General features: G+C 37.6%; 1 protein-coding gene across 3 annotated transcripts in view; it reads right to left on the reverse strand.

Moving 5' to 3' along the window:
- Positions 1 to 6,796: 6,796 nt before the first annotated feature.
- The window catches only part of BOD1L1 (biorientation of chromosomes in cell division 1 like 1), a 40,128-nt gene continuing 23,539 nt past the window's right edge, over positions 6,797 to 23,385 (reverse strand). Inside the window, exons 14-25 of one of the 3 annotated variants that reach the window (XM_072861075.1) lie at positions 22,720 to 22,807; positions 21,552 to 21,631; positions 20,800 to 20,884; positions 19,705 to 19,778; positions 18,280 to 18,355; positions 18,165 to 18,199; positions 16,162 to 16,207; positions 13,097 to 13,128; positions 12,898 to 12,982; positions 12,298 to 12,451; positions 10,391 to 10,534; positions 6,798 to 8,182 (exon numbers count right to left, since the gene is read on the reverse strand). In XM_072861075.1, coding sequence (XP_072717176.1) covers positions 8,074 to 8,182; positions 10,391 to 10,534; positions 12,298 to 12,451; positions 12,898 to 12,982; positions 13,097 to 13,128; positions 16,162 to 16,207; positions 18,165 to 18,199; positions 18,280 to 18,355; positions 19,705 to 19,778; positions 20,800 to 20,884; positions 21,552 to 21,631; positions 22,720 to 22,807 — 1,008 coding nt within the window. In that variant the 3' untranslated portion in view covers positions 6,798 to 8,073. Of the gene's footprint in view, positions 8,183 to 10,390; positions 10,535 to 12,297; positions 12,498 to 12,897; positions 12,983 to 13,096; positions 13,129 to 16,161; positions 16,208 to 18,164; positions 18,200 to 18,279; positions 18,356 to 19,704; positions 19,779 to 20,799; positions 20,885 to 21,551; positions 21,632 to 22,719; positions 22,808 to 23,385 lie in introns of those variants that run through there. The other 2 variants (XR_012042430.1, XM_072861076.1) reach the window with 2 other exon arrangements.

A 23,385-nucleotide genomic window follows, 5' to 3' on the forward strand; every position in this document is an offset into this window, starting at 1 on the left:
GTTCTAAGTTCAAAATTAGTTGAAAGAAGTTTTATCATGAGTTTAATTTTTTTTTTAAGTGGCCTTATATTGCCTATTTACTTAGCCTGAAAAATCCTGGCTGAATAGAGTTAAATAAGCACTGTATTACTGAGCAATTCTTATCTCTTGTTTATATAAAAAGCGCAGAGTGAACCTATCATTGTCTGAAAGGATAGTCACATTCCAGATCTCTGCTTGCTTTGGGCAACAAGGCAGGAATGACTATTTTATTTTAACATTTTTAAATGTATATACTGGAACTGGTGCTGGAGTATCATGAATGCAATCACTGAGCATTTTTCTCTTATGTATTCCTCTTTATTCATTCATCTTAATATATGTTGACTTATATAAAACATTGCCTAGCATGCGTGACGTTACAATAAAATCTAGAAAAGGAAGCGACATCATTAGAGGGTTAAGTTGTTCAGCTGACAATAAGACTGATAGCTTTGATATTCCTCTGTTATTCTCAATTACATCCTCAGTACATGCACAGAGGCACAGCCAGTGGCTGTGCTGTCTGGCTGTGTGATCAGCAAAGGAACTGTGTTTAAAGATATGACTCAATCTTGGTCCATTCACCTGGCTCACTAGTAAGGGAGGGCCCAAATTATGCTGAAATACATGGTAGAGCTTTTTATACATGGTAGAGCTTATTCCCACTGGCTGATTAAGCCAGGTAAGAGCTGCACTTTGTGTGTGGCTTAGCTGGAGCCATGTATAAACGCTGTCCTTCCATGCGGAAAAGCCCCAAACGGAGCTCGCCATGACTGCAGCAGGAACGTAATCTACAAACTGAACTCATGACTGACGGAAAGGTTTATATTTCCCCAGTGGAAATCATATTTATTTTCAATGTATTTGGTGACATTAGAGATCAGGGCTTTCAGACAGCTTTTCTACATTAGAGAGTATCTGAGCTTGCTGATAAGAGATGCTGATGGTGAAGACAAAGATGCACACCCACGGTACACCTGCGTCTTACATTCACTGTTAACTCTCAGCAGATTTATGTTAGTACCTGTGAACGTTCAATAAATAAAAGCTAAGCTAAGCTAACAGCGAGCACAGGGGTGACATTATAGCCACCAGTCCCAGCAAAGTACCTCTAATAATTTTTCAGTACTTGCTTTTCACCTCTGCTTTCTAGTCTGTGTCTGCTTTACCCATCATATCCTGCACAGCGTAAGTTTTTTACATTGTACTAATAAAGATCTAGATCTCAGTGCTAGCAGGGATCAGTAAACTAACCCAGTCTGTCCTCCTGCATAGTCTACGTCATTGGTTGCCTCTCCTGTCATTTCTACATCACATCCACACTGAGGTTGCAAGTTTCACAAGTGGTGGTTGTGAGATGTTGAAAAAAGTAGTACATCAAAAAGCCAGTAACATCTCCCGGCACTGCTCCCACTTTGCCTTTCAAGTGCCAGGATATCTTGCTGCCAACCCAAAACAAATACAGAAAATAAACAATAAAACCTCATTGTGGGTGATGCTTTCTTTCTTTTTTTCTATGAAGGTTTTTAAAATAATCTTCACATAAGCTGTTTCCAATGTAGGAAAACTGAGCTGCCCTGACCTAGACTGTATCTCTAGAAAGCAGCAAAGGAACAATTTCCACAATGCTGAGGCCACAGAGAAACAAGGGACCTGTGATTATAAGAGGATTTACATTAATAATAATTAATATTGTGATATCTTCCTTGGAGGTAGATACCCACCAGGTGTCACACCAGCCCAGCAGGAATCCAGCACAGTGCCTGGGGAAGCAGCTAGACTAACCAGGTGCCTGGTGAGATGTCTAAGCTGGACAAACAACCCTTCAAAGTCTAACACCTAACTTGGTGTGAAAGGAGATGCCTTGTCCTGTTCAGGGGCCACAGACATGAAGCTTACCTTGGAATTAAAAGCGTAAGCATTTCTTTTTGACAAACACTGAATGAGACGGTGGTACACATATGCCCCTAACATCCATTTCCTCAATATGTTATGGAGTGGAACAGTCATCTGGAACGTGGACAGTGAGACCCAGTCCCTAGCTCCCACTTCAGCAAGTAGGACACGTCATGGGATGTGAAATATCTACAGGAGAGAAAGTAGTACCCACCTTTGGATACCCTACAGCCTTGCCTTCCCAAGACATGTGGGTTCAAGTCCCCCCATGCTCTAACCACAGCATAAAAAAAGCCTTCTTTCTTTGTGTCTTTGGAAGAAAGGCCAACAAAAGTCCATCCTTGGTGAAACCTAAGCAGAGGATAGATATCATCTTCCAGCACTACATGTTTGTCCTTGAGGAGCTAATCCCAGATGTTTCCTACAGACCAGTGCTGTCAGCTTCCAGGACAGCTTGCTCAGCTTTGTGGATTGCATCTGAGGATCTAGGTCTGCTAATACAGGAAGCTTTGATGCTTCATTTGGATTCCTAACTTCTTCAGGGAGCCAGCTGGCTTAAATTCAGATGTTTCAACATTAGATCCAGTTTAATCTTTGAGCACAACCCAACCTTTACATCAGTTTTAGAAATGGGGCTTCAGTTCCTAAAGAACCCTGAAAAATCTTGTCCCATGTCAGAATTTGAAGCATCCCACTAGGGGAGAACCCATCGCACCCCTGCAAGTCATTTCACTGTTAAACTACCTGCACTGCTGAGAACCAGCACAGCACATTACAGCTAGTCTAAATTTGTCTGGCTTCAGCTTTCAAAAACTGCCTGATCTCTTCTTGGTACATGGTAGATGGCAAGGATCCCTGACCAGTTGGATAATCCATGCTTCCTGCAAGAAGCCACCTTGTTTTGTCCACCTTTGGAAAAGATAAATCTCACAAATTAGTTCACTGTCCGTTTATACACCAATTACTTGATACAGAGGTACCATAAATGCATGTGAGAGCTAATGGTGCACCTGGATGATCAACTTAAGTGTACCCAAATCCATGGTACAATGGAAGGGTGATTCCACATCCCCCTCTCTGCCACACGGCCATCTTCTTTGTGCGGGCAGCAGTATTTGCACAGCCCCACCAACAACTGGTTTAGTAAACTGACCACATTAAAAACTAATCTGCAGTTTTGTTTTGTAGAGGAAATTTCAGGCTTCCTGGTCCAGCAGTCTGTGACTGTGCAACTCAACACTGGCATGGAGGAAAGCACTGGCCAAGGGACAGAAGAAGAGGGGAGGTGAAAGGTGCCTTGCAGTCGCAGCCTGACCATGAAACCCCACCCTAGGCTAATTAATTGCACAGTCAGTGCCAAAAATCTATTCCTGCCCTGCTAAGTTACGGCCATTTCAAACCATATTTTTCTTCCCCAGTTGTTTGGCAAGAGTGTTATGTTCCTAGCTTTAAATACAGCTATCTGGGGACTCCCAGAGAGACATTTATTTTTATTATGTTTTTCTTTTGGACTTTATTCACAAAGCCAGCAAGGATAAGAGCTAAAAAGCTGAGATTTGGAAGAGGAAGGGGGTTTAAATCAGAAATAGCCTTTCAAGGAATTTTGGTGAAACATCAGAACCTGGAAACAAAGACTAGAATGTAGATAGAATTTCCTCGGTGTTTAAACTTACATGTTTTAGTAGAAAAAAAACACCCTGCTTGAAATAGGCCCAGGATTTTTGAGAAGCTGATGGAAGTAATGGAGTGTGACGTACATAGCTGGGACAAGGAATCTACTGGAAGAAGCGAGCACGGTGTCTTTAAGAAGTTGCCAAAACCTGCAGAAGGCTGACATGGGCAATTTCCTCTGAACTGAAGCTACAAGCAAATGAAATATATGGAAGGCTGTTGAAGTCGTGAAGGTAAGAGTCTTCTGAGCGGTATATGAAATGACCGAGCAGGCAACGTTGAGCATAGCTAAGTTTTCACGAGCTTGGAGTAAGTGTATGCTATATCAATGTGCAGTCACCTTTGTTCAGATGTTCACATTAAATCTTAAAATGAAAACATTTCACATGGAATGACTTTAATGGGAAGAGAACAAAAATCTACCAGTTAAACTCTTTACAATATAAACAGGTACAGCTTCAAGGAAATCAAACGCTGCCTTGGAAGAACACGTAGAAGTCACTCAGTGTACCCCAGCTTCAGGGCAGCAATTCTCTTCAGACCAGTGACTCTCAGCATCACAAAGGTCCCACTACCTCTTCCAAAAGCAAGGAGTGACAAAAGTCTGTGGTGGCAAATGATCTTTTCCCAATGCAGAACTTGATATGGGTATCAGACTTCGACCACTTTTAGTGTTGACATCAAAGCCTGTATTGGACTTGCATCATAGTGGACGTCTGTTGGTAGTCACTATGACCAGGAACACTTGCTGTTCTTGGTTGCCAAGTTTTACGTTACAAATTTTTACTGAGTTTCCGGACGGTTGAAGGTAGCTCAGGACAGTATGCAGCCTCTGAGGGATCAGTGCCAGAGGTCGTTCTGTATACAGGATGCTCTCAGAACATAGGCTGAGACAGAAGAAACAGTGGACGTATGTATTTGGGATGGATGTCACGGACTTAAAAAAAAACAAACAAACAACTGAGAAGTAGATGTGTTATTAGAAAAGCTGTTGGAATAGAAAATTGAGGCATTCAGAGATCTGCCAGCATCAGCAAAAACTTTGCCCCAGCGGCTGAGTGCACCTACTGTCTTTGGATCAGGTTCTAGACAGAAATTTCACCAGTTGCAAGACTTACAAGCTTGCCAGACCCCATCAAAAATGAAAACTGCAAATGAACTTTTACTGATGACCCTTTAGTTGGTTTAAAAAAAACACCACCACAAAAAAACCAACCAACCAAAATCCATTTGTGTGATTTACAAATCTATATAGTAGATAACCTCATAGTATTTTAGGTTGAAGACAGTAAACACATGTAAATAAGCTTTAAGTAGAGTGCATAGAAAATATGAAGAGATACTGACAACTAGCCAACAGTCAGCTGGTTAAAACAGGCAGCTGAGGTATGGTAAGCAGGACTCAAGTTCTTAGTCTAAAACTCAGCAGGGGGAGTTGAACTCCATCTTCCACCAGGACATCTTGGTTCACTCAATATTTTAATATTCAGAGAAATGAAGCAGTTCCAAGAGAAGGAACTGGAAGAAAAACCAGTCACTACAACATAAAAAAATAGACAAGTGGTTTAGAAATTTATTTGGGTTGCAGGGTAGCCATGTTCTTGCACTAAAGGTGGCAACAAACTGCCTCAAGCAAATCTCTCCATGAAACTTTCAGGACGTTCTGTTTCATCACAGTACAGCACAGTATTTTTTTCGTGGACTGTCTAAATTTGCACAGGGTAGGAAAGTATAGTTGTTTTACACATTTATCAAGGTTCAAGTTGGACTACAAGCCTAACTTCTGAACAAGATGGATGTGCCTCCTGCTGCACCCAAGGGAAAACCGATTCCTCTGCTCCCCACCTCCTTCCTTGTGCTCAGGAAGGGCTCTGGGAGAGTGTATGAAAGACTTGGAAACTGTAAACATTCAATGCCCAAGTTATGCTTAAATAAAGACCACCACTACTGTAACTGTAAAGTATAATAGTAATTTAGACGACAGGCACTTGAAACTACTAAGCAAAGAAAAAATAATTCCAAACATGGATTGACAGTCATGTGGCCTGGCAGAAATGTCTATAGTTTGTTGACAAGGAACAAGAAGCTGGTGTTCTCATACATCACACAGTGAGTGAAGCGTGCATAAGTTAAAAGTTTTGGAATTGGCACTTTTTTTCCCCTCCCTTTAAGTAAAAGTGGCTCTCTTGCCGAAAGATAGTTGCTTTAATGCCTTCATATTATGGAATAAGTTAATGAGTGATCAAAGATACATTCCATAGACAAGAGGATTTTCCTACGTGTTATTCCTAAATGTTATCTATTGCTAAGGGGAAGAACAGTAGAAGACCTTCCAGGAGGTGAGATCTGAGAGACTGTCATTGATCTTCAGGGTTGTATTTCTCTACTGAGATCATTAGAGAACAGACAGTCAAGAGGATCTGACACAAGTAGGAGCTTTGTCAATCGTTATAACCCATCAGAAGAGACGTGCCTGTGAAACAGGCAAATATAAACCATGCTGTGGCAGGAGAGGTACTACCAGCAGAGAGAGAAAGAGAAGAATAAATGATAACAATGTACAGTGCCATGGGGGGCTTTCTTTGGAACGTCCTGAGCAATCTCACTACTGAATTCAGGTGTAAGGAAACAAAACTGGAACAGATGCAGGGAAGGACTCCAAATGTGACCAAAAGTCTAGAAAGCACTGACTGAAAAACAAACAGTTCAGCTTGTTTAGCCTTACAGAACAAAGGCTGAGAAGAAATCTACAATTTTGTCTATGCATACTGCAGGCGGCAAAGGGGAAAAGAAAAAAAAAAAGGAAAAGATTCAACTTATCCTACAACTGCATATGAAGAAGTGCATAAACATTAGTGTTAGTAATATACAGGTATATATCAGCAGTGTGTTAGCAAGATATGTATTAGTATGGCAGCAGAGTTAAGGTAGAAATCAAAAGGAGTTGGATTTCAGAGCAAAGAGGTTTTCTTTTTTTAGACTCAAGCTTGCTTAGGAAAAAAATTATGTGTGCACCTGCTTTTATAGTGTACTAAGCCAGGTAAATGGTTAGGTCCTTTCCCTACTGTTAATATACCTAAAATAAAGCACCTGTAAACATTTAAAGACACTAATCAGGTAAAGCTTATAGATATGGCTCCAACCAAATACATTTGTAAAAACAAGTTCCACAGCAATACAATTAAAGAATAAAATATGGCAACTCAGATTTTTGGCAAACATTTTATAATTTTTGTATAAAAATCTCAGTAAGAAACCAAGCAGAGTATCTGACGGAAACATCTGCCTTACAACAAGTTCAAAAAAACCCTCACAAAAGAAAAAGAGAAAAAAAGAAAAAAAAAAGTAAAATTCCAACCCCCCAGAATCCTTTTTAATTATAAACCAGAATATCAACAAAACACTTAAAATAATCTCAGATTGTTTGGCAACTCACATCATAACAAGAGACACATTTGATCATAAGAAAAGGTTAACTTTATATACAATTTCACTTGAACATTTGCTCTTACCAGAGTTAATATACATTAAAAAAAGATTCTGGCAATAATACCAGGCTCTATTTTTATTACCTGTGTATAAAATGTAACATAAAATGCTGAAGCTCTATAGTTACGAGAAGTAACATTTGATTTCAATGGGTCCCTCTTTGTTGAAAAAGACAAATACCGAAAGAACAGGTGTTTAGTTGCAAAATAAAACTGTTTCATTTCAGGGTAGTGTTGGCTGACTGAATAAATCTAACCTAATACTATTTATTTCTTGTGGTTGGTAGTAAATTCACAAGTGAAAATATAATCTAGTAAGATTACATTTCAAATTTTATTCTTTGTCACAAATGTGAACAGAAAGGAGCCAAGCCCCTTTCACTATGCTAAACTACTTTAATGCATGCGAGAAAAATACTTTACCAACTGTCTGAGCATATTTTTAGAGAACTTCAGGTTTTAGACAGCCCTGGGGGAGCGGAGGGGAAGTTTCCTACTGACATCTGCATAGAATGTAAAATATATAATTAAAAAAAACCTAAGGTATATACTAAAGTTTACAGACCAATGCTTTCCATATAATAAATAAAATGTCCATCATTGATTAGATTCATACACAGAGTAAAATACAACCTATTTTTACAAGTTTATATACAAAGTGTATTAGTAGGCCCAGGGGTGCCTCATGGGTTGGAAGCATCTGCGTTAGCATGTCACATTGGGAAACCCCAACTTTCCAAGTCAGTGATAAAATATATAACTACTTTGTTTTTCATTCAGATACAAAGTAAACTTATTTTTCATCTGAAATAAATGTACATAATATTCTGTATAAACAATACTTTATAAAGCTGTTTAAAATGTAACTTAAAAGTACTGCATTGATTAACTTAGAGCTCTGAAACAAGCACGTGCAAATCCCTTTGCTTTAAAAAAAATAGAAGCACAGATGTTTTTTTCTTTTGACTCTTCCATGAACAGTACTATCTGGTAAAGATTATCGTTTTGCTTTCTTTACTGGGGTCTCCTCTGTTTTCTGCTGGCCTTTTCTCCGTACCACTGTTGGGCTGTCTTCCCTTTTACGCTTGGTAGACTGCACCTTTAACCTGAAAAGCATTATTAATAATTATTTTAACAACAGTAGGACCTGTAAAACAAAAACGGTGGTCAGGCACAATCCTGCTTAGAGGATGGAACTTAATTGTCCATCTCTGATGAATTACCAGGATATATTATTTAAAAGGTTACTACTAAAACATTATGTATCAGCACAGACCATAGGGAGACCCTGCACACTCCTATCATGTCTTAGCAGGATACTGCATACTAATTCTGTATGTTGGAGAGTGCTCCAGATGTAGAGTTTGGGGCTAGAGCTCTCCTCCTTCCTCCTCTTTCTTTTGGGAAGACTTGTGGATTATAACAATGTAATGAACTACATTATCTTGGCGGCCAGTCACAAGCAGTGTTCCCCAGGGCTTGGTTTTGGGGCCGGTCTTCATATCTTTATCAATGATCTGGATGAGGGCATTGAGTGCACCCTCAGTAAGTTTGCAGATGACATCAAGTTGCGCGGGAGTGTTGATCTGCTTGAGGGTAGGAAGGCTCTACAGAGGGACCTGGACAGGCTGGATCGATGGGCTGGGGCCAACTGTATGAGGTTCAACAAGGCTAAGGGCAAGGTCCTGCACTTGGGCCACAGCAACCCCATGCAATGCTACAGGCTTGGGGAAGAGTGGCTGGAAAGCTGCCCAGCAGAAAAGGACCTGGGGGTGCTGGTTGACAGGCAGCTGAACATGAGCTGGCAGTGTGCCCAGGTGGCCAAGAAAGCCAACAGAATCCTGGCTTGTATCAGCAATAGTGTGGCCAGCAGGACTAGGGAAGTGATCGTGCCCCTGTACTCGGCACTGGTGAGGCCGCACCTTGAATCCTGTGTTCAGTTTTGGGCCCCTCACTACAAGAGAGACATTGAGGTGCTGGAGCGTGTCCAGAGAAGGGCAACGAAGCTGGTGAAGGGCCTGGAGAACAAGTCTGATGAGGAGCGGCTGAGGGAACTGGGGTTGTTTAGCCTGGAGAAAAGGAGGCTGAGGGGAGACCTTATTGCTCTCTACAACTACCTGAAAGGAGGTTGTAGTGAGGTGGGGGTCAGTCTCTTCTCCCAGGTAACTAGTGATAGGATGAGAGGAAATGGCCTCAAGTTGCGTCAGGAGAGGTTTAGATTGGATATTAGGAAAAATTTATTTACTGAAAGGGTTGTCAAGCATTGGAACAGGCTGCCCAGAGCAGTGGTGGAGTCACCATCCCTGGAGGAGTTAAAAAAATGTGTAGATGTGGCACTACAGGACATGATTTAATAGGCATGGAGGTGTTGGGTTGACGGCTGGACTAGATGATCCTAGAGGTCTTTTCCAACCTTAATGATTCTATGATTCTATGATCTTGTACCCTGTCTCACAAAGACAGAAGAATAGCAACAGTGGCTTAAGTCTTACATACACAAGAGGGAGTAAAGGGCACACATCATGTACCCTTATCTTTATTGAAGCATCTGTATATAAGCCTACCACATTTCAGCTGCAATCAATTATAAGTGTGGCTTAAACTCTTGGCCATTCATAACCATGCTAAGTAATTAACCTGAGGTGAACTGTGATAGCTGATCAGTGCATGATACACATGTTCCTGAGGTTCAGTTTGAAGACACTGCCACATTCCAGAGTGGATGACAACAAAATGTATTTGGCATATAACCCATTTTACAGGTAAACTACAAGATGAATAGCAACTGTGCATCACATTCATTACTCCCTTGGGATTTTACACTGTGATCTCAACTTTAAAAACTAAAAAGTGTACCAGGGAAGGAGGGAAAGGGAAATATTTTCAAAACTTGATATAAGGACTCTCAGAGTTTCTCCTCTTTTATCAGCTGATCTTAGAAAGATCTTTGAAGCATTAGAATCATGCCATCATATGTTGCTTTAACCTGAACTACAGCTGCTCTTCCCCCCATTCAGGAAAGAATCACAGCTCAAGTTAAAATACTGCATAACAGCATTTTCAGATTCTCCCAAGAGGTTTCTGAGGACGGAAAGAAAAAAATTCTAGTCTTCCAAACATTAAAGAAAGGAAGAAAAAGAAAAAACATAAACAGAAGAAAATCCTTTAAAAGCTTTTATATATCACAAGAGAACAGAACAGAGCAAAGCTAGACTGCTGTTCAGATTTTGAAGCAGTATATTACATATAAGGAAAGGATCAATGTAGTGGCTTCCAAAACAAATAACAGAAGTGGATTAAATTTTAATACTTACTGTGTCAATGGAGGAGATTTATTAATTTTTGTATCACTTGGAGATCTTTTTTTTGCTGCTAGGTTCTGTCGTTTTCTAGGAGAAACTGAACTTGGACTGCTGCCTTTAGAAGTTGCACGTGTGGTTGGCTTGCTGGGCTGCTTTCTGTAATACAAAAGAATGACGAATGTATATATAACAAACTACTTTTACCAAGTCACTTTATTCTTGGATTCCAAATGCAGAAAATTAAGACTGCACAGTATTTGCAACAAGTAAATCAAAGCTGCCAAAAGAAACAGTGAAAAAAAAAACATTTGCATGCTTTGACGCACAAACTGCAATGCCAAGCTGTGTATTTTCATATCAAATGTAGAATCAAAAGGCTACTTTACTGACAATATTTAGTATTTAACTAAATAAAAATCCTAGTTCCAAATCTCCAACAATTCTGGTACATAAGTGTCCATGTTTTAAAAAAATAGTTTGGTAGTACCAGCAAAAAAGACCAAACCAAACCAAAAAAAAAAAAAACAAAAGAAGGAAAGGCAAACAGGCTGCAGAAGAACAGAGAATTTGCTTATCCAGTGTAAAGAAAGAACTCATATTAGCTTCAGTATCCACCAGTTCAGAAACATGAAAAACTGGCTATTGGTGATCAACTTCATAGTTTGGAAAACAGGTTACTTAAGTCAGAAAAATGGATAATCCAGCAATGCTGAAGATGAAGAAGCAGCCCCTTCCACAGAACTATTCCAAATGCTACTTATAAAATGCAGATTGTTTGCCGCACCTTAAGATAGAGATGCTTTGTTACAATCAGAGCTAGAAAGATAGCACTGGAAATCTGAGACACAAACCAAACAAATAAATCTATAAATAAAGAAGTAGATGTTTCCACAAGCAATCAGAATGAAAACACTAATATCTAAACTTTTATTACAATTTTAGAGTTAACAATTACATGAGACTAAAGGAAGTCCCTTTGCCTTTACCAAAAGAAAACTGTTGTTTACTAAGTGGTGGTAGTAAACCTTCACAGTTTTTATTTAATTGAAGACTACATAACTACTTTCTGATTCAGCTGTGAAATTATGAATTCAAGAGCATACTGTGAACAGTGCTTCAAATAAGCCCCGAAGGCTAATATATAATACGATATCCTTAGGAATGAAGTAAATGTGGTGAATTTACAGAAATCTCACCATGAACATACAAACAAAGCCTGGACTCCAATTCTGTTCTGTAAGGCAGCAACATGAATTAAAACTTCCCAAAGCCGATATCTTTCTTTGTTTCCACAACAAAGTCAAGAGGATGAGCTCTGCTATAATTCAGTTTGCCTACAAAAAGGCAGACCTATGCTGAGGGAGATGAAGAATGGCTTCTTGAAAACAGAACTCTTGCTACCACACTAATCTTTTGCAGTAAGATTGCTTTCTGAGCTTGCAGATCACCATACTAGAAATTAAATCCTCCAGTACTGCAGATTCATGTATTTAACTTGGATAATATTTGGAAAAAGAAACAGACATGGATAATTATATTTTCACCTTGTTTCAAAACCAAATATCAAATGGTGAATTGCACAGTCAAGTCAGAGGTCCCTTTTTACCTATCAGTGCCCTTCGACTCAACTTCTGAGACATTACTAGGATAAAGACTGCCAACAGGATCAATTCTTACCTTCTGACATATTCAAGTATGTCTTTCGAGACCCTAACAGTTTCCCCACCTCCCCTTTTGTCTCTTGATCCCTAGAAGAGCAGTACTAGCATTAGAACCAAAATAATCTGGGAAGCTCTCATCAATTAAAAAAAAAAAAGGCAAAAAAAGCAAGCAATAACCCCCCCCCCGCAACAAACCCCGTAACAACCAAGAACAATGTAGAAAAAAAGCCTGCTATTGGTGTCTCTCCACACAGTTACCTTTGAGCCTCTAATCTTGTGGCTGATCTAGTTGTGGCCCCAGAATGTGCTTCATCATCTTCCTCACCATCTTCTTCCTCACCTTCCTCCTGCTCTTTTAGTTCGTCTTCAGAAGATGTTAATTTCCGACGTTTTCTTTCTGGCTCCAGTGTTTCTGTCCATGTAAAATTTTACACATGTGCTATAATTTTCCAAAAGCCCTCCAAAAGGATATGGACACTTAGTTTAGAAAAGGTATTCTATTCACAAATCCCATTTTAAGTAAGTAATTTTCCATTTCCTTTATGCTTCAACATTTTTAATTCACACTTGTTTGACTTAATCTTGCTAACACATTCACCATAGTTTACTTATGCAGCTCATAGCCAGAATTCATAGAAAATTCATGAGGTTTTATAGAAGCATCTGGGATGTAGCAATTCTGACATGAGATTACAGCAATTTACACATATTTACATAATATTTACACTAGCTGTAACTCAATGATTTTTCCTCAGGAAAGGAAAATTGAATATAGCTTATCTTGTTGCTATTAGTAAACAGAAAGGCACAGTAATATCTTCTCATTCTTTGAGTAGCAGCACAGTTTCATATTTTTACCAGTTTCCTCTGATTGAACCAGAGAACGCCTGGGCTTTCTTCCCCTTTTACGCACAATCATTTCTGCTTTCTCAGCTTCATCTTCCTGAAAAAATAAAAGGGAAGCAAGTAAGGCAAGAAAAATTTAATTTAAATAGAAGACAGACATTTTTCATTACATACTGCTTATAAACTTACAAATTAAAATGGCTGCACTTACATTTGTTGTTTCTTTATTAGATATGTCTGTACCTAAAAAGAAAGGAAAGAACAAAACTTAATCCTGAACTTCAAATCTTCCGCCAATCAGTTTAAAAAGAAGTTCTTTCAAACTCTGTCAACTTAGCATAAACATCACTGAAGCTCAGAGAACATTTAAAGTCTCTATCTAATTCAGAGTATGGCTTTGTTGTATTTTGTTATATATGGAGACTGGGACAATGATTAATTTTTTTTTTTTTTAAGTAGTAAGGCTTTATATGACTACATTATTTATTGTTTTGTTGCATATGCTGTTTTGTTTTAATGAAGAAGCAAAAGTTACTTACCCCTTTTAACTACTGTCAACCAATTACAGAATTACAGAAAAATTTAGCGTGGAAGGGGCCTCTGGAGGTCATCTAGTTCCACCTCCTGTTCGAAGCATGGCTAAATTAATTGATCTGACCATACTGCTCAAGATCTTGTTCAATCCAATTCTGAAAGTCTCCAAGAACACAGTCTCTCCAGGCAATCTGTTCGAGTGCTTAACTATGCCTATGGTGAAGCACCAAGATGGCTGTAGCTCAAAAAGACAGTATTTAAAACCTGTCCAATACCTAGTATGAAAATTATGTGACATCCTCTGTTGAAATAGTTCTTGCTTCCAATTCAGTACTTTATACAGACTGGCCTGTGCATGTTAAAATACATTTATAACCCTATAATCCATGTCTCAACCTGGCTTCTCTCTGTGGTAGATGCTTACCACTTCTACCCTGACTAACTCTATGATAAGAAAGAGATTATTTTACAAAGCTTTTGAGCTTTGTCAAATGGAATTATCTGCAACATTGCAAGGATAAAAATCCTTAGCAATAGAAGGAGAGAAGCAACCTAAACACAAAAGCAGGTTTTTATACCTTTTTTCCCCTGCTATAAAATTGCTGCCTATTTTTGTTTTCTGAAAGCTACACAAAAGATGACAGAAACTCTAAACCCATCACCAATTACACTGATAGAACAAACAGAAGAATGTCAATGCAATGGATCAAAAATAAATCTCAAAGAGCAGAAACATATTCTAAAATTCACACACAAGTTTTTTGGAGTTTCTTTGTTACGGTTATGAGGAAGAACTTACACAAAAGCAAAATAAACGAAATGCAAAGATGTTTAACTATTCAACAAAGAATTGCAATAAAACATAGGACTGTCCCCTGTATTAAGTATTTTAACACAAAGTAAGTCTAACATATAACCAACATTTACTAGTTCCGTTATGTTCAAAAGACAGATACTTCAAAATTCTGGTACACTTTGGTAAATTTGTAGCAATAGTTTCTGATTGAAGAATACTCTGTGTAAGTACAAGACATGCCTTTCTTAACAGACACAACCCTCTCTTTAGGATGTGAAAATTTAGTACTTTTGCCTCAAGGTAAGTATAAAAATAATAAGCTATAGCATTTAAAAATCTTACTAACTTTACAGGAGCAACCACTGATTAGTGCAAAATAATTTTAGTTTCAAGTTCAGTGTCCGTGTTATGGGAGGATGATGCCTTCAGAAACCAGATGTCTCTTAATAGCATGAGTTGTACGGACTGAAAGAAACTCTCTGCTTCCCACTCTATATGTGAGTCTGTCCCTATTGCAAACCCTTATGCAGAACACCCAAAAAGTACCAGAATAAGTGAGCTGCACAGAGGGATTCCACTTTGTTTTCTTTTTACTGCCAGGGGTTTTCAACCCCTTTTCTCACATGAATGCTAACATATGACAAGAAGTTTAACAGGATATTTCACCCATTTTATACACTCTTCTTAATATCTCTGTGACATCAACAGCCTTTCACCTGGAAAACGAAATGTTACTTAACACACTAAATCAAGCTTTAAGTACACAGTCAGGTGTCTGTCCTTTTGAATAAAAAGCAAACCAGAATGCACTTTTACACCTTTCTCACATTCTTGTCTGTTCTCTTTGCAGTTGATAGAAACCAAGTACCACACAACCAGCTAACCCTCCAGTGACAGTTCTGAAGCATATGGATTAAAGCTGACATTTTAACAAATGTGGAGAAAATAGGAAATAGTCCATATGTGCAGTGCAGCCAGATTAATATCTCTATAGAAACCTAAACTTTCGGAAACTCCAGAATATTTGTTTTGAAGACTTGTTTTCTCAGATTTGTTGCATGAATGTTTTTTTGGTTTTGGGGGTTTTTTGGTGGGTGGTTTTTTTTTTTTTTTTTTTTTACACAAACCATTTTTTAACCTGCCTTTCAGGTTCGTCTGCTTGCTGAATGGATTGTAAAGTCTATTTTATGAATGGCCATAATTAAAAAGACACATGTAAACAACCAGTGCAGTTCAGACTCCATACATGTGAAAAATTAACTACGTCATCTAAAATTCAAAGTTTGACCACTTACAAATCACAGACTTTTGAATAGGAAAGAGAAATAGAAAAGTATCTCACTTTATTTGACTTCAGTTTGTAGCACTAAAAGTATATTTCTGAGTAAAGTTAAGCGATCATGTTCTGAAGACCTTACAGCAGTTGTGAAAGGGGAAAGAAATATCCCCTCAAGCTACCACTAAGCTCTTTAGACACACATCCACAGATAATCCAATTAACTGAACAAAATTTGAAGTTTTAAAACAGTTAATGTAGTAAGTGTGATTACTACATTACTACTGACAGTCACTGTATAAAATAAGCAGAAATGGAAAACAGTCACTAAGAACCAGTTTGATGGGGTACCTACCTGCCTCTGAAGCTCTGCCATGTGCCTATCCACACAAATTATTTGGTATATTCTGCGATGCATTATTCAGCACTTAACAGTGCTGCTGCATCTCTGAAATAAGTTCTTATCAAGCTGCTCTTTTTTTAAAATTAAAAACTCAGTATGAATTAGGGACAAGTCTCCACTGTTCTGTTTACTCAGATGTTTTCACACATTGATAATACTGACTGCCAGAGATGATGTTTAGGAAGGACCCATGTGATTCTCTTGAAAACCCTCATCTATTTCTTCCATCGTTTGTTTTATTTGTTAAAGAAGATATCATTTGCTTACCTGCTTGAGGCATTTTTCCTCTACTCGCAAAGATAGGAAACTGCAGCTGAAATAAAAAAGAAAGGTGTGTTTTTTTAATTTAAAGAAAATCAGAAAAATCCAGGATTGTATTACATAAACACAGAAACTTGCTTCCATTCATAGTAGAACATATCTGCAAATCTAGAAAACATCAGCATTCTAATGAGCATACAGAAAGTTTATACTGAGTTTCTTAACAGTAGCATGCATTTTTCCATTTATGACAAAAATTTGAAACGAGTCATATCAGCTCATAAACAAAAAGAAATCACAGCAGTTTCAGTAACCTAATTGACACTAAAGTCATTGCAATAAAAGACAAAGTTAAAAGCAGTTTCAGCCAAATACATTTCTGAAAACTTAATTATCAGCAATACAAAAAAAAGTTTAGTGCAGTCACTTTATGTAATCACACATACAGATTCAAAGAATTATAAATCACCAGAATTTTGTATTTACTCAGAAGGCAGAGCTGTGTATAATTATATAATCTCCTGTGATGACTGTCCAAAAAATCCAGTTGCTTTCATCACTGAACGACTACACTAGGATGTCTATGCTTCCTTTGAAGTAGCAACATGTTCTCAAAGCAGCCTAGGGGAAACTGTCATGCAAAGATATCTCACCTTACAGAACCATTACCTCAGATGGAGGGCAGATATCGCTCCTCCTGGAGCCAGCCTGTAACTGACTGACACACCAACCAGTCATCACTAAGAGGTACAAGACCTTTAAAATAGTTGAACTAGAACAAGATGATTCTGTTCCAGTACTGAGGGTGCCAAGGTATACCTATTTCTGAGGGGGATTTTAAGATTAGTTTTAATTCTCATTTGAAACAAACACACACACACCCCCCCCTCCCCCCCCCCAACAAAACAAACCAAACACCAAAACCCACACTGATTCAAATTGCATTTCATTAAATTAACATTGGGGGGGGGGGGGGGGGGGAATAAAAATCAATTAGGAAAGATTAGGAATCTTGAAACAAAACTCCACCAGACTGGTAGAAGGGACAGGACTCAAAGGGCTGCCTGAAATGCTGCAGGGACAGAACAAGCAGTGACGAGAACTCCTGCTATCCACAGCCTAGGTAAATTCCCAAGACTTCTGACACCCATGCCAGCTGGCACCTCACCAGGCAAGCAGGCAGAAAACATGAATTTCAATACAACTTTGTTTTCAAAATCACCTCTTTTCTATGCAGTAACGTTGATTCTGACATACAGGAATTCCCAAGAGAGGAGCCCTCCACCAGAATAAATCCAGCTAGTCATACTCCATAAATATGCCTGATCCATTACTACCCTGTGCTGCAATCCAACTGGATTGCAGAAACACTCCCAACGGAATACTTTCTTAGCAGTGAATGTACTTCACGGAGGTTAAGAAATTAAGATATTGCTGAGCTTTAAAAGACAGAGGTATGTTTCATGAGCTCTTAAGTTACTAACCAGCACATCTCTATCTTCTGCATTAACTGTACACATTGTAATCTAGATAATACAACTGCATTACACAATACTTTATTTTACAGACATTAAGAGTTACTATGAGCTATAATTATGATAGGTTCAGTAGAGAGAAAAAAAAAAATCTCAAGTTTTCAAAACAAAGTTACCCTTGGTCTTCAGGCCAAAATTACTCTCAGCACAAATTAAGTCACGTGTGCACACAATCAGAATTTCACCCTGTGTGCAAGTATATTGCTAGCCAGTGTAACACTTAGATTTGCATTAAGTATGTTATAGTAAGTTTGATCCTGTTAGGTTATTTGCTGTGTTCCAACTTAATAGTATATTTTGCTTACAAATTTAAGTTATATTAGGAGATACTATTAATAGTTTTTGTTTGCTTAGACTAAACTTAATTATCAAGTTTTCCATAAGATGTTTCTGAAATACCATTAACTGTTAAACAGATAAATGACTCTTGAATTACTGTGTTTAAATGCACCCAAACAAAATAAAGGCACTTACATTCCCAGTGCTCATATCAGCTTTTGACTCCCCACCTGAGGGAAGAAATATGAATTCAGAACTTGAATGTCACTATTTTCCTTGTTTTTCCACACAGGTATTATGAACTACTTACCACCAGGCTGTACAGCTTCAAGAGGGTATTTACGAGGCCTTCCCCTTTTCCGTTTCACTATTATAGGCTGATTTTCCTATTAAAAGACAAAAATATTTTAGTTACTGTAATTGACATTTAGCATTTGAGCAATATAATACAAAGATTGATGCTAACTTCATAATGTAATACTGGCAGAAGTAGTGCTTTTCAGTTTAAAAATATAGATGAGGCAGGTTTCATAGGAAGAGACACTGCCTGTTATGAAATCCATTGATATAGTTGGAAAGAAACAAGACAACTCCCAATTATATAAAATTCTCTGCAGCTGGCCTCAGGCACAAAGCATGCCTGAGAACAAAGTGCCTTCTGCCCCTTTCCCCCCAACAACTCTATCACTTGGTCTCATAAATGCTGCTGGCTTACCCTATATATCACACCACACCTTTTCAGTCTTATGAGAACTCCAAAAACTTTGTACCTTGTGAGCCACTTCTCCTGATGCCATATAGAACAGGCTACATCTTATAACAGTTGAGCAAGTGCTATTAACCAGTCAATATCCTAGTTATCCTAATATACAGATTGGTGACGTTCTCCATAAAACAGGGCCTTTAGTAAAAGAGGCCCCTTACTTTCAAGTTAAGCTTTGAAAGACAACTTTAAGTAATGAATATGGTCAGATGTTCAGATTACAAAGATCCCCAGTCTCAGATCTCAAAATCCCCAGTAACAGACTTTCTCCTATTTACAAAGAAAGAAGGTTAAGTGCCTCATTCAGCATTTATTGAAGTCTAGCGATGTCTCCCTCCACAATGGATCTTAGTGACTCAAGCCTTAAGTGAACAAACATAACAATTTATTCTTTACATTTTCTTCCACTTCCAAATTAGAGGCAAAAAAAGCAAATGACAAAACCCAACACCTTTGAGAACTGTGTCCATTTCTAGGGTCCAGCAACAATTTTAATCTCTAGAGTTCAGACATTTGTTTACAACCATCACTGTAGAATCACAAGTATACGCCTAAGAGATAACATAAGGAGTTTTAAAATTGTTGAGTGATAATATTTTTGTAAAGCCAAGTCATATTTGCTAGTGACTAAACTGTCCACATCTCAGTTACAAGGTTTTCAGAAAACATGATTTCTGTACAATACAACTCTACAGAATTGCTTTCTATACAATTTATAAGTACTATTAAACATAGGAAGGGAGTTACTTCAATAATCAGACACTGATGTCTTATGGTCTGTGAGTTTATACTTTGTGACACAGAACTACATGAGTCTTTAGTACTTTACAGTACCAAATATAAATTTTCACAGCTATTTCTGTGTTGGTGAAGTCAAAGTTTTAATATTGCTGCCAACAAAACAGAAAGACAAAGTACTTATTTTCAGTGTGAATCTGCATTATCTCAGTTAACATGAATAAGACCACTCACCTCTGGAGAATTTTCATTTGATTCTAGACCATGCCTTTCCTTTTCAGACATTTCCTGTTTGATGGTAAATTCGTCTTCACACATACAAAAAAAACCAAGAAGAGAGAAACTGCACACTTTCGTTTTATTAGACAAAGAAAAAGGTACAAGCCACAACATCTGCACTAAAATCATTATTTCATTCTGTAGCCCAAAATTCCCTAAAAACACCCATCAGAAATTAACACTATTTGCCTTGTAGCAACAATATACAGGTCTACCAGAATGCTTCCCTAACACTAGATGAGTTAGACAGGGCTTCTAATTTAAGGTAAAACCAAAAGCTCAAAAGTGTGACCCATTGTAAAATGGTAAGATAAATACAAGCCCCTATTCAATTTTCTCCCACATTCCATGAAAAAAGAAGCTGAGGATACAAGCTCATTGCAGAACAGTTTCAGACTTGTCAACATGCTCACTGGAGAGACAAAACTATTAATAGATCAAACTAATATTAGGGAAGATACTCTCACACTGTTCACACACAGACAGACTGAAGTTACATCAAAGCCAATATTAACACTGTGGACACACCATCTTTTATTACTTATTTTAGTGCAATTAAGTCAACTACGACAGTGCAACTTGCACACTCTTTCCTGGTTGGTTTCTCTACAGAAACAAACAGGACTGATTTTGATAGTGAATATGTCATGGCTTTTTTCATGGAAGGACATCTCCTACTTGCGATCAGAGTTAGGAGAAGTTCTTCTTGCCACATACCCCAATCGTGCTATTTCCCTATCCACCTGTTTATTTGCAATTACCTTGCCTACCCAAGGTACATACTGAAGCAATAACAGAGTGGATGGGTGACAGCACAGCAGAAACATCAAATCTACTCTCACTGTTAAAGGAACTAGGATTAATGCATTATTTGATAGCAGTAATAGAACACACAGCAACTAGAGAATATATGCAAGTATTTGCTGGGTTCAAAGTTGCTGGGATCAAACTGGGATCAAGTTCCTAATTTCTCTCAGAATCATTCAAATGAAAAGAAATTAGCATTCAGTATGGGTTCAGAAAATTGCCCAGAATAGGCAGTTTCATTACCTTTTTCTTCCATAGTACTTTTAGGAGGTGTATGCTTTACATCAATTTCTTTGGACACTTCTGCTGTATCACCTGAAATAACTTCCTACATTATTTGAAACAACAAAGAGAAGAGCGTCTTACTACAAATTAAAGATCATTGGCAGTTACTTATACTAAAAAAACCCCCACACCCCAATACTCAAGTAGTTATTTTATTCATCAAGATTTTGTAATGTCTCTTAAAAACTTTGATGCTGAGAAGCTTCATCAAAATCAATGGGTGAGACAGTCCCAAATATTCTGCATGTACTCTTAAAAGGAACATCTATTTTGTCCTGAATTCCTGTCTTGACTTAGAAGGGATCAGTGCAAACCCAGAACTCGGGTAAAGTCTGATACCCTCTTGCAAATCTCAGATCAGTATGACCATGAAGATGCTGAACTGACTGGACAGCTGGGATCCAGCAACGCTCCATGTGATTCCAGGCTCCTAACTGTTGTGCAGATCGGTCCACCACACCTCAAAGGGATTCAGGTGCTGTGCACAACACAGACCCCTGCCTTTTTTTTTTTTTTTTTTAATTGTCTGCCCCTTGAAAAGTGAATATCATTCCATAGTCAGTTATTTTGTATTCAAGACAATACAAAAGTAGTTTACAGTTAATAATGAAAATACCTCCCAAAATAAACTGCTATAGAAATAAAAACTTAGACTACCATCTTATTTACATTGCAATTGCAGAACATTAAAAAAAAGTTTTTTAAAATACCTTGATATTATCACTTTTTGTTTTGGAACACTGACTTTGTTCATCACCTTTTCTCACATCCTGAGCAATCATCTGGTTGTCTGCAAAAACAAACCAACAGCTCAAGTGTTAAAAAAGTGCCTTCTGCATTTGTCAGATTTTGATGCCACTTTTATATCAGCTCATCATTAGCACGATTCAAAAGATTGTGAAAAGCACATCTTATTTACAAAAATACGAACAGAATGTTATGCTAACCCCTCTTGGAAAAGGGAAGACAAAACAATTACAAAATTCCATGTTTCTTGTATGTTATGGGTGGGGCTTGGTTTTTTTGTTTGTTTGTTTTTAAAGATAAGCTCAAAATTGAAATTTGACAGGTACCACATCAAGAAATAAAACATCAACCTTAACTTCAACTCAGAGACAGAGAAAGCAGTTAATGCTATGTGGGACACTATAATGAATACAGCATGGCTTCTAATTACTCACTTCATCAAACCAAAATTCTTAGAAGCAGAATAAAAACTGTTATAAAAAATGACATTATTAATTATCCTAATTTTTTTAAAATAATTGTTCTGATGCTGAAAAGACAAAAGCAGTTGAGAGCAGAGCTTGCATACTGATAGTCAGTCTCATAATTATTATGTCAACAAAATGTCTAACATTTCTAATTTAACTTTAACTAACTAAGAAATGTTTATGCCATTCAATGGACTTGACTTCCTTCTCACTTTTTGCTTCTAGACAGACAAAAGGTTACAGTAAAACTCAGTTCTTTCTAATCTAACAGAAGGCAGCATCCAGCCTCACAAAGTCTATTGAACGTCTAGATTTTCCTCTGATGATCAGCTTTCCTCACCTTTGTATTCCTTCCCTGTTTTATTTAAAAATGATAAAATTAGTAATTATTTTAAAGACTAAACAAAAATAGTTTGTTCACTTAGCCATCAAAAAAGCTACTATAATACTCTTCTGTGCAGTATTAAATTTGTTACCATATTTTTATCAAATATATTAAGTGTAATATTAAAAGTTGTTTTGGGAATAACAATTGCTGTGGAGTTTGGAATTCCCCATATTCCATTCTTCCCTCCAAAATACCATTTTATGGCCTAATCACAGTAGAACTTTGTTTTGCAGCAGAAAAGCTTTACACAAATTTGTGTAGTTCTGTATCACTTACATTTTTCTTTATCCATTGTTCCTGAAGATTTACATTGTATTCCTCTGGATCTATGTTCTTCAGTTATCTGGGTATCCAAGTTTTCCACCTACATATAAAACACAAAGAAAGATAACCCCTTACCTTCTTTTTTCCATAAAGTTTATAAACACAGAAGGGAGAAAGTTTCTCCTACTTGCTACTTTCAAGTACAACATGCATTAAAATGGAAAGTAGCAGTATTACAAAAGCAATTTATTCCTAGAGCTCAAGTAATGTCACTACTATAGGATAGCACCATGAAAGAACTCCTGACTCATAGTATTTTCAGAATTTCTAATCGATGTTTTTAATGAAAAAGTCTCAGTTTTAATTAAGGACCCTACTATGTGCTTTAAAAGCAGTTTATCATGGCAGTTCAAACAAAGTATTTTTGGATTTAAAAGGACACTCTCCTACATGCAGAAACAGAAGTAATGTCTCACTAGCACCAGAAATGTGGCCAATCAGCATTACAATATAGTAATAAATAAATTTACTATTCAAGTTTAAGAAACCACAAACGCATTTTTTAGCTTGTGATTTGTGTTAAATGCCTTCTTTCTGGTCCATAAGAAAGACTTTACATTTGCAGCTTTACCAGTCATCTCTTTTATACTTATAAGCTCCAAGTTCTTGTGAAATCAC

The sequence above is a fragment of the Ciconia boyciana genome, chromosome 5 (assembly GCF_034638445.1).
Source record: "Ciconia boyciana chromosome 5, ASM3463844v1, whole genome shotgun sequence".
Lineage (NCBI taxonomy): Eukaryota > Metazoa > Chordata > Aves > Ciconiiformes > Ciconiidae > Ciconia > Ciconia boyciana.